The sequence below is a fragment of the Chanodichthys erythropterus genome, chromosome 15 (assembly GCF_024489055.1).
Source record: "Chanodichthys erythropterus isolate Z2021 chromosome 15, ASM2448905v1, whole genome shotgun sequence".
NCBI classification, from domain to species: Eukaryota; Metazoa; Chordata; class Actinopteri; order Cypriniformes; family Xenocyprididae; genus Chanodichthys; species Chanodichthys erythropterus.
This window is the reverse complement of record NC_090235.1, coordinates 18,030,674-18,050,292: the sequence shown is the minus strand read 5'-3', so window position 1 is coordinate 18,050,292 and position 19,619 is coordinate 18,030,674. Positions and strand designations below refer to the sequence as shown.

At 37.7% G+C, this 19,619-nt stretch overlaps 1 protein-coding gene across 6 annotated transcripts in view; it reads right to left on the bottom strand.

Moving 5' to 3' along the window:
- trps1 (trichorhinophalangeal syndrome I) overlaps positions 1 to 19,619 on the bottom strand; it is a 134,068-nt gene that overhangs the window by 88,107 nt on the left and 26,342 nt on the right. For all 6 annotated transcript variants that reach the window (XM_067411871.1, XM_067411872.1, XM_067411874.1 and 3 more), the window contains exons 3-4: positions 9,905 to 10,764; positions 5,327 to 6,417 (exon numbers count right to left, since the gene is read on the bottom strand). In XM_067411871.1, the coding sequence (XP_067267972.1) occupies positions 5,327 to 6,417; positions 9,905 to 10,764 (1,951 nt within the window). The remainder of the gene's footprint in view (positions 1 to 5,326; positions 6,418 to 9,904; positions 10,765 to 19,619) is intronic.

Genomic DNA, 19,619 nt, shown 5'->3' with positions numbered 1-19,619 from the left:
ACAATAACATGGAAGACACAACCCTGAAAACATGCATGCAGTAGCGTATAAACTAAGATCTAGTGTACACAATATTCTCATGCTCCCAAGTAAGCCTGGTGGGCAAAAGAAAAGTAGTTTAAAACAAAATACGACATGCACATTCTCACTTGCATTCACACACACTCTGTACAGTCTGAGCTGAGAAGCAGGGGCTCTCCAGGGAGGCCATACAGGTCTGATTTCTGCTCTCTCCTCGCTGGGTTCCAGGCTGTGGGCTCTGAATACAAACAGCGCCTTATTCAGAAAGGCCGCACGCACAGGCTGAAAACACTCTGCTCCACGTCCACCTGAAACAACCAGCCCCGGGCAGCTGGATCGTGATGGACGTCACTCAAGGCTCAAGCGCACAAAAACCTTCACACATGCTCTCTAGGGGACAGGTGGGTGTATGAGGCCTTAAAATTCAGTGTTTCCTGACACGAGCGCCAACTTGACAAATGATTCCTTCGCCAGGATCTTTGACAAGTCAGATTAGATCGTTGATCATTTAACGACACGTGAACTTGTGGAATTGCTGAAAAAGTTTAAATAGTAGGAAAACTGCGTCTGTCATGCAGCTATGTGTTACTTCTCGGTCTCGCGACTATGTATGTGATTTATTGTATGCATGTAGAATGAATTATGAATGGGCTGGGAATCTATTCTTATTCAAAACAGGTTTTGTAACAAAACAATTATAATAGAATATTCAAACACGTTGATTTTCATGACATTCGGTTCCATTGACTGTTCTGGAATGTCTGCATTCCTCCTCAGATGTGGATGAAACATATCAAATATATAATATGCACATTAGAGTCACTTTAAACTTGCCATTGTTGTGACAATTGATGTATATACACACACACACACACACACACATACATACAGATGTAATGCACAAAAAAGTCTCACTAAATGCAAGATTGGATTAAAAGAAATAACAAAGACAACTATATTGCTAGATATAAATGTAAATGGATTTTTTTTTTTTCACAAAAACTGTACAATACAATTGCACAATACTGTTCTGCTGTATGAAATATGTAATAATCTGATAGTTTGACAAAAGATTGCTCACAGTACTGAATGCAATTATTTCCAATCATTGTTCATCCATCATTAAATGGAATTTAGCATGACAGCATTTTAGCATTTAGAACAGTCATAAAGTTATGAGAATATGTAGGAAATTGAATTTATTAAGGACAAAAATCCAGACAGAAATGCATGACTGATTTCACTGTTCTCCACCACTCATAACATTATAACTTTAATCTTGTAATGTAATAAAATTGTATTATTATTTTTTTAACATGACATTAAAACACTGTTAGAAACCATAATTAATTGGAATTGGTACCAGAATATGTAAACTGTGTAATTTATTTCTTGTAAAACATTATATTTCTAATTAAAACTGCTTAACTACCTCCATTGTTCTCCTCATTTGTTAAGTCACTTTGGATAAAAGCATCTGCCAAATGATTAAATGTTAATGTTAAATTATATTTCAAGAATTTGTCAGTGAGTTTCATAAGTATTAACCACATGAATACAAATCTATTATACATGCAAGACAATGAAATAAAGTTTATAGCCATTTTGCATATTGGGTTTGTTTTCCCATTTAAACATCAGTAGTAAAATTGCTCAAGAGAAGTTCTTGCACATAATATATAATATCAAACATATGTGGCATTGAGGTGGTTTGGTGTATTTACACAACACTTATATTAGATTTAGCAAAGTGCCTTTCTGTTCTCTTTCTACTGTGCCAAACTCAAGCGGACATATGGATTTCAGTGGTGCAGTAAACTCATTTTTATCAATAAATTCAAACCAGCACATGTAGACATGCCTGTAAACTTTGGCAGAAAATGGAGAGTAATTGAGATCTTATGTGAAGGTAAAGCAGAGCCACGCTCATCTGCGCTGTACATACCACACAGATGGTGAAAGAAAGAATATGGAAAGGTATAATACTTTCTCACATGTACACATTTATCTGACATATGCACGCACACACACACATGCAAACAAACACTGAAGTACACTCACATTTACATGCACACCTGGCCTCAAGACAAGCTAAATCAAAACAAATGAGGGACTGCTGTAAGTAAAGTTACTCCCTGACGTTTAGCATTTTCAGTTTATTCAGCTGTGTTGCTCGACTTCAAGTAAAGTGCAAAAAAGGGGGAAAAAAGGAAAACCTGTTACCTATCAGTACGAAAGCAAAACCGCCAACACAGAAACAAATGTGTAACACAAGCTGGATATAATCAACAGCTGCTTTCACTGTCCAATGCTATTGTACTACAATATGATTTTAAATTAAATTTAAAAATTTAATAAAAATATTTATAAAGACTAAACAAATATTGGACCTTTACAATATTTGCTTATTAATATTTACATAAATAAAATGTTTAATTTTATTTATACATTAAATAAACTGAGGTACTGTGATGCATTCCAATGCTAAACAATAAGTTTAATCATTTTTTATTTACATTTTGTGAAGATAATATTAGTGGCATTTGCCTGCACAAACTCAACGGCTCTATCTTAAGTCAAATCAGCAAAATTTTGCGGGCAAAAAAGGTCCACTGGCTTTTGTCTATTGCGTTGCTCACACAGAAATCACTTTCAAATCAAGAAGTTTTCTGTTGGTAAATGCAGCAAAACCAAATTGAACTTGTTGCAGAATCTGCATGGGGAAATCTTTAACCTTCACATGAACTTCCTGATCATGTGGACTCCATGAGCGCAATGCTTAAACACATCCATCTAGCGTGTTTACATAGAAATACAATGGAAAAGTAGCACATGGGAATGGAAAAACGCATTCTGAGTGAACAGCAATGCCAATGAATGCTTCTATATTTAATTTTTCACCGATGTCTGCGTGAACATGCGTAAGAGTCAAATGAGTTATGCTGGTCCTCAACCAGCGTTATCCGTCATTAATGCATGCATTAATGCAAGTTTTTCGCCCTACCGCAGTACTTCCGCCTATGTCACGCTTGACCTTTCCAATGTGATTACGTAATGCGAGGGTCATCGAAGAGCAGTGCAAGATGAGCATTTGTGGTTAAAAATGTATGTATGTATATATATATATATATATATATATATATATATATATATATATATATATATATATATATATATATATATATATATATATATATATATATATTTTTTTTTTTTTTTTTTTTTTTTTTTTAGAAAATGATGATAGTTTTGCTAGATAAGACTCTTATTCCTCGTCTGGGATCATGTAGAGCTCTTTGAAGCTGCACTGAAGCTGACATTTGGACCTTCAACCCGTTGAACCCTGTTAAAGTCCACTATAATGGAGAAAAATCCTGGAATGCTTTCCTCAAAAACCTTAATTTCTTTTTGACTGAAGAAAAACAGACATCTCGGATGGCAATTATCAGGAAGAATCTAATCCTTAAAAACACTAAAGGAAGATGTTAACTAGTTGCTTATTAGCATGCATATTACTAAGATATTGGCTGTTTATTAGTACTTTTATAAAGCACATATTAATGCCTTATTCTGCATTCCCATATTCTACATCCCTTAATCCTAGCCAATAGAGTGCCCCAGGGATGACGCGTTTTTGTAGGCCAACCCGGAAGTTAGCGGCGCACGGTTCCCTCGACTGAAAGCCTATTCATTTTTCCCATAGACTTCTGGAAAATCACAGAAAATAAGCTCTGTGTTTAACAAAGGGATATGACACTTACACATTTTGTCTATCAAGATAATCTTTACAAGTTAACACAACATTTATAGATTTTGAAGCCTAAATAAAGTCGTCACATATAAAAGGCAGTAGGCTATAAACGGACTACAGCACACCATGGGCGTGGATCAACGTCGTCACCACCAAGCGTCCTCAAACTTTATTTAGAAAACAACTCTAATTAAAATCATGCTCACTGATTGTGATCTGCGCTGTGTATGAATACTTATCCACTTTTTCATGAGAAATACTGTCCAAATGTCCTGTTTGTCATGATGACGTCTAAAGTCCCCGCCAAAGGAAGTAGCACCTTTTAGCAATTTGTTAGCAACCGCCGATTTTAAGACACAGTAAAAGTTAAAAAAAAAATCACAAGTGGGTTATAACTGGTGTGTTTTATGTCATAGATCAAAACGTGAAAGTATTTAGAGGCTTTGTTAACCACAGACCTTATTTCAGGCGATTTAGCAAAAACCCATTCAAAAAACCCATAGACTTTACGGCGTTGGAACCCGAAGTCCTAAAATGCTAACTCGCTTCCGGGTTTTGCCTACAAAAACGCGTCATCCCTGGGGCACTCTTAAAGGGATAGTTCACCCAAAAATGAAAATTTGATGTTTATCTGCTTACCCCTAGTGCATCCAAGATGTAGATGACTTTTTTTCTTCAGTCGAACGCAAATTATGATTTTTAACTGCAACCGCTGCCGTCTGTCAGTCAAATAATAGCAGTAGATGGGAACTTCAACTATAACAGTAAATAAAACTTGCTTAGACAAATCAAAATTAAATACTGCGGCTCGTGACGGCACATTAATGTCCTAAGACACGAAACGATCGGTTTGTGCGAGAAACCGAACAGTATTTATATAATTTTTTACCTCTAATACACCACTATGTCCAACTTCGTTCAGCTTCCGGCTAGTGAGGTCTGATCGCGCTCTGACAACGGAAGTGATGTCTCGCGCTCATTGAAGTATATGGGCGAGACATCACTTCCGTCACCAGAACGCGTTTTTTGACCTCACTAACAGGAAGCTGAACGAAGTTGGACATAGTGGTGTATTAGAGGTAAAAATTATATAAATACTGTTCGGTTTCTCGCACAAACCGATCGTTTCGTGTCTTAGGACATTAATGTGCCGTCACGAGCCGCAGGTTTTAATTTTGATTTGTCTAAGCAAGTTTTATTTACTGTTATAGTTGAAGTTCCCATCTACTGCTATTATTTGACTGACAGAGGGCAGCGGTTGCAGTTAAAAATCATAATTTGCATTCGACTGAAGAAAAAAAGTCACCTACATCTTGGATGCACTGGGGGTAAGCAGATAAACATAAAATTTTCATTTTTGGGTGAACTATCCCTTTAATAAGCAGTTATTGAGGCAGAAGTTAATAGCAAGAATTGGAGCCCAAAACTAAAGTGTGACCATTTTTCCTACTGTACCGAACTGTGACCCCAAAACCAAGGTATGCACCGAACCATGACTTTTGTGTACCATTACAGCCCTAATATATATAATATGGATTTATTATGAGGCATTACCTGTAGTGACGAAAGATCTCCTCCTCCACTTCAGTGAAGAAATGGCACTTAGTGCAGGCGTACTCTCCGGGATGGTCCCGCCCTGGCCCCGCCCCTCCATCCCCTGATCCCTCCTCCTCTGGTTTGACTTCCAGTAAGTTGTGAGAGGTGTGGGCGCTGTCATAGTGCAAGAGAAGCAAGTCAATATCAGTGGAGGTGAATGGGCACTGGTCACACAGGTGGGTGACGGACGCTCGGGGAGCTGGCGGGGACGGGGTAGTGGTCCCTCCGGCTGTTAGCTGCAGCAGAAGTAGAGCACAGTGCGAGCAGGAGCTCTTACGGCAAGCGAAGGGGTAGGAGATTTCCCCCAGGTGCTTCTCGGGAGTGCAGAGCCCACGGGGGCAGAAGGGGCAATGTTTGATGGTGCACTTGTGAATGCTGTGAGCTCGCTGGTAGTGATGCAAAAGCGGAGCCACGACGATGACCTCCGGGCCGTGCGTCATGGAGTAACGGAAGTCGCAGAACTGGCAGTTGTAACTGGTTACTACAGTTTCAGGGTCAGCTGTCGCTCCGGTCTTCTCCTTTTTCCGTAAGTGGGAGTCTCCATCACGTGCCTTTCTGTCCCTGTCCCCTGGACTTCCCTCCCTGACGGCCGCCTGACCGTGTCTCTTCTCGTAATGCTCTAGAAGCCTAGAGGAGCTGCCGGCTTCGCAACTAAAGCTGCAATATTTGCACCAGTAATACGCTGCAGGGGTGTCAACCCCAGTGTGGTTAGGGGAGTCTGACGCCCTGATTGGTACAGAGTACCCAGCCACAGAGTCATCTTCAGCCCTTACTGCCACCCGATCCGCCCACTTCCCTTGCTCATCTGCCCCAATCCGCGGTACGCAGTTCCCCTTCCGTTCACTTGAGGACTTGTCCTCGAGGTTGGGGTTGGACGGAGGTGGACTCTTCATCTTGTTGGGGTGTGTGCCTAGGAAATGCTGCTCGAGGTCTACAGAGGAGCTTCCCATGTAGGTGAAGTTGCAGAACTTACAGCGGAAGTACTTGGTGTTGCCCTGACAATCCTGCGTCTTCCTCCCAATCCCGATAAAGGTGCCGGCTAACGTTACCTGTGAGAGCAGGGAGGTTGAGAGGGAGGGATGACAAAGAAAGAAAATGAGATAAAGGGAAAGAACAATCATCCGTGAGTTATAGAGAATTACAGAGAAATAGAAGTCTGATATAATAAGACAGACAACAGACTTTCAATAACCCTCCCAATCTCCAAGACGAGGCAGCAGTTATCACCACACAAAGGCAAATCACATTTTATGTTCTTATTATTTCTCAGCGCTGAGAATTCGAAAATCCTCCAGTGAGCAGATGGGGAACATGTGAAACTTGGAGAGTTCGAAAAGTAAAGCGACCATGCATGCAGAGACGAAATGGATCTTTTCTGATTAATAATATACAGGTGCGAGTTTAGTTCTGACACTTTTAAATTAAATTGTGGATAAAAAAAAAAAGAAGAAAAAGACCAGGACAGTCATTAAATTAACAAAAAGTTCTTAAAAAATTATAAATGCATCTGTATAAAAAAAAAAATAGTATGATGCAATAGATGTCCAGCCTATAGACAAGCATATGGAATATATAGTTGGCAGTCACAGTACTAAAAGAGAGTATGAGTGGGAGGTCTCGAGCTTTATACGCACTGTGGGGAATTCAACGTCATGCTCCAGACAAAACACTCAAGGAATGTCACAGCACAGACAGACCCTTTCCCTCGAGCAGCCCCTGAGCTGTATGTTCAAGCAATGATTAAATAAACACCCACTGCTTAGCGTAATGTGTGCTTGACTGTAATTCTACACATGCATATTACAGATACAAAGTGGACTGATTAAAAGTCTCAGCTGGTTGCTCTGTATCACCTGTTTGAGCAATTGAATTTAAGCACAGTGCACTTGGGACACACAATAAAAGATTTTCTCAAAAAGATACTTTTTTTTTTACATTATGGGGAGGAGGAAACTATCAAATATCCTCCATAACAACAAAATATCACAAGAAAGGCAGCTTAGCATATGATATGATGTACATGCACATATAAATACATATATATAATAATTAATAATAATATAATTTATATATATATATATATATAAATTTCATATACATACATCAAATTAAGTAAAATTTATTATTATTTTTTATTGTTAATAATAACAATAATAACAATAAAATGAAAAAAAAAAACAACTAACAAAAAAATAAAATAAAACAAGTATAAAAAACCTAAAAAACCTTTTGTCCAAAATATATATTTAGACATACTGGAGTTTTACGGCTTTCCTCTCATCACCTGTATCGATGTCAATTTAAGTTTATCAATATAAATATTAAATATATAATTATTTCACAATACTAAATAAATAATAATAAAATATAAACATTAAATATATATTATAAAGCGTGTGTTATGAAAAAAATAAATAGTATCGTTTGAATATTATTATTATTACTAAACTAGTTCACAGTTCACGCATTTAAAATCATTATATCTGGCTGATAAACTAGGCAAAAACACCTCTGCACTGACTAAAGCTAAACGCATCCAAACTTGGCTCATTTCGCAGAAACCTGAACTTAAATATGCCACTTAAATTGTAAACATGACATTGTTGAAGTGAAGAGTGAAACCGTGCTGAAAGTTGGGCAGATAAATGACTATGACATCTGTTCATTACCCATCGTTTAAAATAAATCGACTGCTGTGTTTTCACTGGCTCCCCGCACCAGCTTCCCTACGCTCTTTTTCCCCCCTTTTTTTCATTGGGAAAATGAGAAATCGCAGTTGTCGATATTACTGCATGGAAAATTCCACTAGGAACGAATTCTGAATAGACTCATTATTCAAACTTTTTTCCTAAGAATTTATACGGTATTACGACAATTTGTAGACAGGCTGAATGTTGAATTGAAAAAGATTGTGGCCGGTGTTATTAGAAGAAAAAAAACATCAGGTACTCTAAGCTGCGCTGTGTGCTCGCTTGATTGAGTACATGCACATGTGCAAAGCAGGCAACTGTTCATAATGGTCCATTTAAACATGATACAGAGAGACTGGTGCTACGATAAATCAGCCAAAAGTCACAGAACAAAGCCAAACACAGTGTGCCAGCATGATCCGCACTAATCTCCTTCACATTTTGTGTTTGTATGTTTTTATAAATCAAAAATCACCAAGGTGATATGACAAATGACGCTTGCATTACAATTTCAATGGAGCAGCTTGATTGCTTATTCATGGCATTATTTTAAAACGCACGCAAGAACAAATACAAACTCTATGAGGGCTAGTCAAAATTTCAGAATTAATTCAGCCAGTGTTCATCAGTGTGTGAGTTTCTGCATGTGCATGACTTTGCATGCATCATATGCGGTTACCATCCATCTAGTGGTTTTACTCTGTGACATAAATTTTAAGTTTCACTGTTGCATGTGCATGCATCATTTTTAAGCCTTAATGACCCATGGGTCTGACTATAGCTCTGCTCCAAAACATAAGTCAGTGCCTTGCTTCCTACACAGGCAGCTGCCTTATAAGAGAGCATCTTTGAGGGGTTCTTGATTATGATTTCACTTTTTTAACTTTAGTTAGTGTGTAATGTTGCCGTTTGATCATAAACAACATCTGCAAAGTTACGACGCTCAAAGTTCAATGCAAAGGGAGATATTTTCTTTTACAGAGATTGCTTTTTAAGGACTACAACAAATGGCTGGTAGGGACTACAGTGAGCTTCTTCCTGGGTTGGTGACATCACAAACCCCAACATTTACATAAACCCCGCCCCCGAGAACACACAACAAAGGGGGCGGGGCCATGTTGGGCTGCTTTAGAGAAGAGGAAGAGTTGTTGTAGTAGAGTGTTGTTGACATGCCGTTATTTTACGCCGGACTGCTTCACAAACAACACTCAATTCAACACTGGAGTTACACAAAAGTTTAACATAGTTGAATCAACTCCACAGCAACTACATAAATTTATCCACTAATCATTCAGAAACGTCCAGTTTCATTCTAAAACTTCTTCCTGAGTCTCTCCATCAGTGTCGACTCCGGTTTGAACAATGTAAGGCTGAACACCGTCGTCATTTTGGCTGCGTGAGATTCTCCAGCTTTGTTGTTGTTGAGCTGTTAAAGCTCCGCCCTCTTCTGGAAAGGGGGCGGGAGCAGCAGCTCATTTGCATTTAAAGGGACACACACAAAACGGCGTGTTTTTGCTCACACCCAAATAGGGGCAAATTTGACAAGCTATAATAAAGATCTGTGGGGGATTTTGAGCTGAAACTTCACAGACACATTCTGGAGACACCAGAGACTTATATTACGTTTTGTGAAAAGAGGGATAATAGGCTGAAATGGGCCCTCATAATTCACTGATTTTGAACGCCCTACATAAGAAGGAAAATATCCTTTTACAGGCACCTATACTGATTTGAATGGAATGACGCAAAACTCCAAAATGCATAAATATGCATAGGCTACACTGCCATTATTATTGTTATAGTGCTGAATTAATTATATTTAGAAACAATATTTCTTTGAGAATACCTGCACGTCGTAGGTGCCGTTAAGCACGGAGGACCTGGGTGACCCCGCCTCTGCCGCAGAGCCGCTCTGAGCTGATTGGCCGAGGATTCGCGCTGAGTCTTTGGCCTGTGACTGGGCTGTGAACTGCACCATGTTGTGTAGTGCCAAAATCTTATTGTCCAGCTCTGCGTCCTGCCGTGTCCGGTTGTGCAGGCCCAAATGGTACTTACGAAAGTGTTTGATCAGGTCCGTGGGGTCATTGCCGTAGTAGCCGTACCCACAAATGTTGCACTTAAAGTCTTGTAGTTTGGGTGAGGTGGGCGGAGGTGCTCCCGTCTCAGCTCCCAGAGGGCTAGGGGCGTCCTCCGCTCCCCCAATCGGCCTCTGTGGATGAAGAGTAACAGGGGGGACTTTTGAACCTTCGACCGCAGTGCCACAAGGGCTGCCAGAGCCCAGCAACGCTAGTGGGCTGTGTGTGGCATCCCTCTCCTCTCCGTTACTGGTGCAGCCCTGTACGATGACGCCACCTGACCGGGTGTTAGACCTTAGACCATTCCGGTCGTCCTCACCATCCACTCTCTCACCCAGATCAGAGGTTGTTGGGGAGGTGGCAGAGTCCAGCGGTTCGCTATCGGTGCCCTCACGGCTGGAGTAAGACGCTGCCAGGTTGTGACTGGAGTAATGCAAATCAGGCCTGTCTGGTTTGATGGGGCCAGGGGAGGACGGCTCCTCCTGCTCTTCGCCTACAGCCCGGTCAGGCTCAGATGCCTGGCTCCCCGTGTTCCCGCTCTCCGGGCCCGTAGCCTCGGCCGCCACCGCCTCGCCCTCCTCTTCTTCACCGCCGAAGCTTCTCAAAGGGGGATTCTTTTTCCGCACCATATCTGGAACACAGCAAAAGAGAAGATCGACGTTAGCAACTCGCCATTACAACGTGTCCTAACCGGACGCGATGCAATAAGCAATTTGTCTGTCCACACCAGGCGACACACAACTACGAGACGTGACAAAAATCAATCACATTATTTATTTCAAAAAGGGATATACGTGCTAAAGAGAATGGACCCAATATAGACCCTTGTGGAACACCAGTTGATACAAATCACAGCCAATCAGAAGGGAACTAGGCGTGTGGGGCGGAGTCTCTCTGCAAGCGCACTACACTCACAATGAAATGGATAAGTACATAATCAAATCATAAATTACACCATTTTAACATATTAAGTGATATAATTGTTCACAGTCTGAATGTTCTTGTTTCCTTTCATTTATTTTCAAGATTTGAAAATAATCCTTTGTTGCTTTCGGTACAGCTACAGATTCAAACTCACATTAAATGCTTTTAACATTAAATAAAGCACATAATCAGTACCTGAGATTATCCTCATCATACTTTGTTTGTATATTGTTGTTCCAGCCGAGGCGTCGCAGAAATAAAAATCATTTCTAAAACAGAATCATTGCATATCGCTGTCGTGTCTGGTTAGGACCAAAACTCTGATTATCGTGGAAAAAATGTTGCAGCGTCACGTCTGGTTAAGACACGGCGTTACTCAAGCAACCCACTCAATGTGTGGTGCTGTCTGCTCGCATGCTAAAAACAATTTTGAAGCCAATGTCGCCTATTCTGCTCTGTAAAAAAGCTTCTCGATTGTTCTTTGATTTTCAAAAATCGGAGACGAAATGCCCTAGAAATGGTTTTGCTCTTCCAGCTCAATCCATAAACAGCAATGAGGTTCTAATATCGGTGACTATGCCGGCGCCGGCCTTTGTTGATGATGTTTTAATGAATAAAATCTGTGCACTTATGTCACTGATGTGGCTTAGGGACACACATTTTAATCAGTTACCAAAATCAAAGATGATAGAGAAAAAAAAAAAAATGTGGAATTTATAAAGTGATTCATAGCGAAAAATTTCCATCAGAACTCAATGAGCTCATGCGTGTTTGTTCATAGCAGGCAAATCGCACTATTAACTAGACTTTCCCTTGGCACAAACCGCACAAAAGTGAATTTCTATGAAAGGTTTAGCATAACGTACAGTTAAACATCATTTTGCATTTGCAAGATGGTGTGCGTGTAGGCCACTTTCAATTTAGGGCAATTACAGTTTCTCATGAGTTAACAAAACAGGGGCCTGTCTTATTTCGACAGACCGTCGAGAGCAATTTCCTCATTTAGTTGGTGATGCAAATGGATATTAAATAAAGCAATTCATGCTTTGCAGAGGGGCCACACCTTAACCACAGCTAAGTTAATAAAAGTCTTGAGAAAATCTAATCACAAATATAACCACACCCTGTCAAATCACTCACATCATCTCTAGCCTCTCTAGCCATCCACGCTCTGTGATTCTGAGGCTTCACAGCATCTAACCACACTACCCGTTCAAAATTGAAATTGATGAGAAACGCACCTGTCTGTGTCATATTACTACCCCTGAAAAGAGATTGCATTTGAAGAAGATATTTATTCAAATATCAGCGAGCGTGACTGATGGTAGCACAGATGTAACTAATGGCTGATGCCGTTTTATGAAAGCTTACATTCTTAATCTGTCATAAAACCACATCATTATTGTATCATATCAAGTAATGCAATCAAAGACATAACACTACATGCAGGCCACAGCGTTGTTGATGAGAATGACAAATAAACTAAATGATAATTACCGCTCCACACAGCAAGATTACGTATATTTGTTGGGTTTGTATGCCTTGCAAACCTAGAAATATCAGGGAATTTTAAAAATTGTCTTCCAGGCCAGCAAAAGTATTTAAAATAAATAAATAATATATTTAGATTTTAGCTTTTTTTTTTTTTTTTTTTGCATGAGAGCAGACTGAAAAAATAAATATATATCTATATTAAATCATTGCATGAATGAAAGACATTTAATTTTTTGCATATGTAGGGGCAATTATTGGATTTCATTTTTGCCAACTCGAACAAAGTTGTTTAAAGAAGTTCTTGCAACAGGTGTGTTTGTTTGCATAGACATATTACTTTTTATTTATTCCCACATATTCTTCCTGAAAAGTAGTAAAATAACCAGAATCATTAAGAAGAATCAGAACCACAATCATAAAACCTTACGATTCATACAGCTCATGAATATACATGTTTTTAGTTATGCTTTGACCTAGCCAAGCTATTATAACTGATTTGTGAGCAAATTATTATTATAAGGTGCTTTAAATCAATATATCAGTCGAATCCTTTCACAATTCAAGTCAGTTTAAATCTAAACGACGTGATCCCTGCTTCTGTTTAATAAACTGTGCATTAAGCTGACTTAATTTAAAATTTGTTACAGAACTATTGAGCTATTGATTCACTGAACTAGATGCACTTTCTCATTTTCCTTTCACTGTCTCTCAAATTATGAGAATAAAGGTACAGCCTTGCTATCAGGATCGAATACTAAGACACATAGAAGGAGGAATGGAGTGGGAGGATGAGAAAAGTTTTTAATACCTGATATAGTGCACAATTACATTAAAACTTGCAGGGGAAGCAGTCAGACATTACCATTCCAGGCCACCATCAGAAGCCGAAAAATCTGCTTTTATAGCTCCCAGGCATCTGCTGCGTTCCTGTACCAGTCAATTCAAATCACTAGTTCACTATCCACCCCACCTCCATCCTTTCCTTCCCTGCTCGTCTTATGTTATTGTGCCAACTCAAGAACTTGCTTAATAAAGTATAATGTGCTTTTTGAAAAGGACAGAACAATCAATTTTCTTAATTAAAAAAAGTAAGTGAGGGTGAATGGTTTGACAGCGGCATACAGAGCAGGGCTGTCCCTCGAACGCTCCACGACACTGACAGGAGTCAAAGCTCAATCATAAGTGAGTATTACTATGACTAGCGTACAAACCAACAGTCTACGTGAGTGTTGCTTAGTGAAGAAATCCAGAGGGTCTTGGAGAAGTGAATAAAAACAATGCTGTCAATTGCTGTCATCAGCTGCATGATTTAAAGCTACTATATTATGTTTTGACAGTTGTTTTTTTAATCAGAGAAATCTACCTGTCGACAGGCGCTTCATCACTGTCACTGTGAAATGGTGATGGAAAAGCTTTGTGTGATTTAATCACACACACAAAAAAGGCATTGTATGCATGTTCAAAACTGACAACGCAGCGACGCAACATTCCTGTGGAGAAAAAGGCTCAATGACAAGAGCGGCACATCAGGATAGCTCAATTAACACGCCAGCTGATGCAAAGTTTGAGTCATTTGTGTGTGCAAAATTCTAAAAAATAAATAAATAAATAAACATTTTTTATCACACACAGACCCAAGCGGAAAAGTTTTCTTGTTAATTTTGGTGAATTATTTTGAAATCAGCATGATCCAAAATAATGTAAAGCTGAATAATGCTAAGTAAATAATTGTCCATATTTCTGCATACTTTGATTTGGTATACTTTTTTCAAATATTAATAAGCAGTTTTGTTAAAATATTTTTTTTAAGAAATAATAGGATCATAATCTACTCTTTTTTATTTATAGCCCAAAAAAACAAAGCAAAAATGTATCAAATAATATATAAATGAATTAATATATCTGTATATAGGTCAATGGTGTGACGGGTCATTTTTTTGTCCAAAGGCCTTAATAATAAAAAAAAAAAGCAAAGATATGACATTCAAAGTATGTAAGGTAGTACAACTAGATCTGTTTTACTGAATCCAAAATATTATGCTACATATAAAGGTATTTTAAAGATTTTTAAAGAAGTGTCAAAAGGTCATTCGGTTTAAGCGTCCAAAGGCCAAAACAGCCATTTCATTTGAGATTAAAATAAAAATGTATTAAATGTATATATTTCTTATTCTGGCATGATTTTATAACATCATATATCAACATAGTGCAAAATGGTATTAAAATTATGTGTAGAAGTCGTTGCTTTGTTATGAGAAAAAATGTCCGGAAAAATGAATTTCATTGATGTCATTCGGAGTAACCAATAAAAAGGGAGCATTTTAGATCAAGTCATGCGGTCAATATCATGTGACAGGATGTGACATCATTCAAGCGCCTGCAAAGGACCACATGGTCGTGAAGCAAAGTAACTAATTCTCTCTTAACTATTTGAAAAATTCATGTTTTCACTTGATCATACGCATGTCCAGAAACATCAGGTCATTCGGTACAACCGCTATAAAACATGGAAAATGTAATATTTTAAAAACTTGTACTAAATATAAAAGGTTTGATTGTCCTTTTGCTAGATATCAGCCTGTATTTTTTGAAAAAAATCATCATTTGTAATAACCAAATGTATCATTCGGTAAAACAAAATGGTTTTGGTTAAACCGAATGACTTTTTTGGTGACAAATTTTGTAAAAATTGACAAAAGCAGTGTTAACTGATTATAAAAACCACATAATATCATTGTTAACACTGAATAAAACGTAATTTAAAATAAAATTAATTATATCTCCATTATGTTTTTTAAAAACCTTATTCGTCAATGACCCATATATTATAAAAACACACACATACATATAACATACAAATGTCAGTCACATCAACGATGTACCAATTCTTCCAGCATCATCCAATAGTTACAGTAACAGTTTAACTCACATCATTTTGTATCACAACATCACAATGATCTAAAAAGAACTAGAGATTTCTGAGTGGCAAACTAATGTTGTGTCGTCGGTTTACATGCACACAAATCCACTAATTCTCACAGGCAGCTCCCTGTGAAAAAGTCAGCTTTCTCTTGGCCCATCTCTAGTATCAAAAGGGCCGGCTACAAACACACAGCGCGTCATTTGTGAAAAGGCAACGTGACTCCAAATATGTCATCTTCATTGTCAAACTCACTTAGGAGATCTTGTTTCAAAAACAACAACAAATACAGGGGATTTCTTCAGTAATCTGGCCCAGTCTGCTCAGCGCTGATGAGATTTTTAGTGGTGGGGTTTAACTCATGGCAGAAAGAGGGCAAGTCGTCCCCACGCTGGAGTCCAGACAATGTCCAGGTGGTTGAAGTTAGACCCTGGCGGTGAGAGTAAATCTAATAGTTTTTTTCAATGCATGTTTGCATTTTGTGCACTCATTTCAGTTGATTTGGTTAAGAGTGTAGGTCAAGGTGTTGCATAGCTAGAGATTACTGCATAGTGAGTCAGATTATAACACACACACACACAACGGGAAGATGATAAAACCTTCCTTTAACTATGACTGATTCATGTACTGTTAAATAGTGCAGGCTATGATATTTATGCACTTTTTTCCAAAAAGCAATTTTTTTAAAGTCTAGTTAAAATAGTCAATGCATGTTTTCCAAAATATTTTTATTAAAAGAACAAAAAAAACTATATTTAATCATTTTAATTTAAATGCACAAACTACAAATAATTTCACCAAAACATTTTAATACATTAAAAACGTCACACTGCATGATGACACATCCTTAAACTGAACTGATTCATGGAGCTGATTGAACTGATACTGATGCAAACGAATTAAACTTTGCAAATCTAAATCCATATGGTCCAATTGAAGTTTAACTTATAAACACTAAAAAGAAAATCCAGATAAAGTCAGTCCTAAGACAAGGAAGGTTTGGAAAATAGTCTACACTGCAAAAAAAATGCTTTTCTTTATTAGTATTTTTGTCTTGTTTCCAGTCCACATATCTAAAAAAAATTCTTAAATCCAGATGCTTTTACTAGATGGGGTAAGAAAAATAAGCTTGTTTCTGTTTGGGACAGAAACAAAAAGACAGAAATATAAGAATATTTCTCTTACCCCATTGGCAGATACTTTTGCTTGTTTTAAGCAAAAACTCACTACATTTTTTTCCTTTTCCTTTTAAAAAATATATCTTATGTTATTTTACTTATCTAGTAAAAGCATCTGGATTTAAGAAGTTTTAAATATTTGGACTGGAAACAAGACAAAAACTCTAAATAAGAAAAGCATTTTTTTGCAGTGTAATGACGAACTTAAATAAAAGTGCATTAAAAACATCGCACTATTTCCTATAATATATTTGCGATATTGTTAATATCCAGTAAATAACCCATCCATTGTGTTAAATCATATACAACTAAAATGCAAAAAATGTCATCCGCCTGGATCTAATAACAGAAGAGTAACAATGCATTACGGAGCAAATATTAACTAAAACTACTGTTAAAGGACTAAACTCCTCAAACTATTATATGGAGAATTTAAGATAGAATCAAAAATATTAAATATGATACATTTATGGTGATTTTGCATTCTTTTTTTAAGTTTGAAAGCTTCATTCCCCATTCAACTAGACGAAAAATAATGGATAACTTTCAAAACGTTTGTTTTCCATACTGTTTTGGAACAACATGGGTAAATAATGACAGTATTTTCATTTTCGAGTGAACCATTTCTGACTATATTGAACGAACCACCAATTACGTGAGCCAGCTCGTAGCTGCTTTATTTCGGTCCCAGACATGTGTCCCACAATCTTTCATTGTGAGTTTAGATGTAATCCTCTCTGCACGGTCCCAGGAGGATCACATGGAAGCGGAGATTCACACACACACACACACACAGCGGGAGAACCCCATGGAGCGCTGCAGCCCGGGTCACTCCGAGATTCTCCACCCAGAAAGTCCGTTTATTAAAAGTACATTACCCAAACCGCCCTTCATAACTCAGGCCTGTGCCTTCAATCCGTCAGGGGTGGATCTGAGTGAAGTCTTAAATAACAAACTCTACGCACACACACACACCATAAAATACGAAAGCAGTTGCGCGGTCACATGCACGCCGCTGATCAGTCAGCCGGAATATTAAGTTCCCCGAGATCTAAAATGATGAGACTCATTTTGCATCTTTTATTTACCGGCATCATAAATTGAAGCAATAGACAGGAAAAGAGAGAGAAACTATACACTCTAATTGCTTTCTGTCATGGCTGGAAGAGGAATTAATTTCTAAATGAGTAACTGGTACAGCGGCGGAGCTAAACTTTAACAAACTCAAATAAAAGAACGTCTGATTTTACTTGCATGTTCTGGGATTTGCCGATAATCAACTTTCTGGGGCTGCAAAAGGAGAACGACAAGCAAGAAAGAAAGAAAAAACGTCACTTTAAAAAGAAACAGGCCTCGCTTTCCATCCTAACAATGGTATATTCAACAGCACACATGGCAATTAGCCACGACTCGGATCCGTCAGGCATACCATGTGTGTGCGGTCACGTCTAAGAGCGCGTCGTCATAAAAGTGTTCCCCCAGCTATCCCACAATCCCACCTTGTGCCGTCTCCATTATTATTCCTCCCATCCTTTATGATGTCACCGCCGCAGACTTTTGTGGCGAGGAAGGACTCGAAGGACCCCGATCCATCTTCCAGAGGAGTTTAATCTCGTTTGTAACATTAGGAATAAATCACATTACTGTCTGTGGAGCAGAGTTTCAAGCATGCGGAGGGTCTATGGAAAACACACATGTGAGATGTGAGATAGAAGCAGTGCAATTAATTATCATTAAGGCGAAATGTCAAGAGGAGGAACTGGGCTCTGAGTCACCCCACATCACCCATATCCACTATCCGAATCGGGTGATGCACACACTTTCACATACGAACCATGTGGCTGTGTGTCACGTCAATTTGACCCCGGGCTAAAACATGGCAAAGAAATAATTGCCTCTAAAGCAAGATAACTAGCAAGCTGTGACACTGAGTCAATTTCATTTAAGTGCTTTATTTTTCTTCTTCTTCAGATGTAGGACGTTTCTCTGTACCATACATCTGAAAATGGATTTTCTTTCCTTGAAAGTACGAGTGAAGAAATTCAAATTTACAATTACACTGATTAAGTGAATTCTGGACAGCAGCAGATAAAAGCATCGTAAGCTTTGGAAGACATTCTATCGACCTTCCTTTTTAATTAAATTAAATTTACTTTGCTTTACTTTCATTGCAGGCTGTTGTTGGTCCGTTTGCAAATCTCATGTGCCATCTGGAACAGCCAATCAAGTACACAGACATTTCCATAGAAATCGTGCAGCCAGTAAGAGACTTTGAGGATGCAACAGGCAGCTAGAGACAGCAGGGCTGCTCCGTCTTCACCGCATCAGGACAACAGCGTCAGGGCACTTACTGAATACCAATACGTATATTATTATGCATTATGCTTAAAAATGAATATTTGAGAAAGAAAGCAAGAAAGAAAGAACTGTATAAATGCACAACAATGCAAAGCAAAACTAAATAAAACAATACATAAAATAAAATAAAATAAAATAAAATAAAATAAAAAACAATAAAATAAAAAACAATACATAAAATAAAACAATACATAAAATAAAATAAAATAAAATAAAATAAAATAAAATAAAATAAAATAAAATAAAATAAAATAAAATAAAATAAAATAAAATAAAATAAAACAATTAGGGCTGTCAAACGATTAATCGCGATTAATCGCATACAAAATAAAAGTTTGAATTTGCCTAATATTTGTGGGTGTACTGTGTGTAATTATTATGTATATATAAATACAAACACGTTCAAGTATATATTTGAGAAATATTTACAAGAATATTTATTTATTTATATTTTTATATAATTTGTATTATATATAAATAAAAATATTTTGTACATAAATAACATATTTCTCTTAAATATATACATTAATTTGTGTGTATTTCTATATACATATTAATTACACACAGTACACCCACATATATTAGGCAAACTCAAACTTTTATTTTGTATGC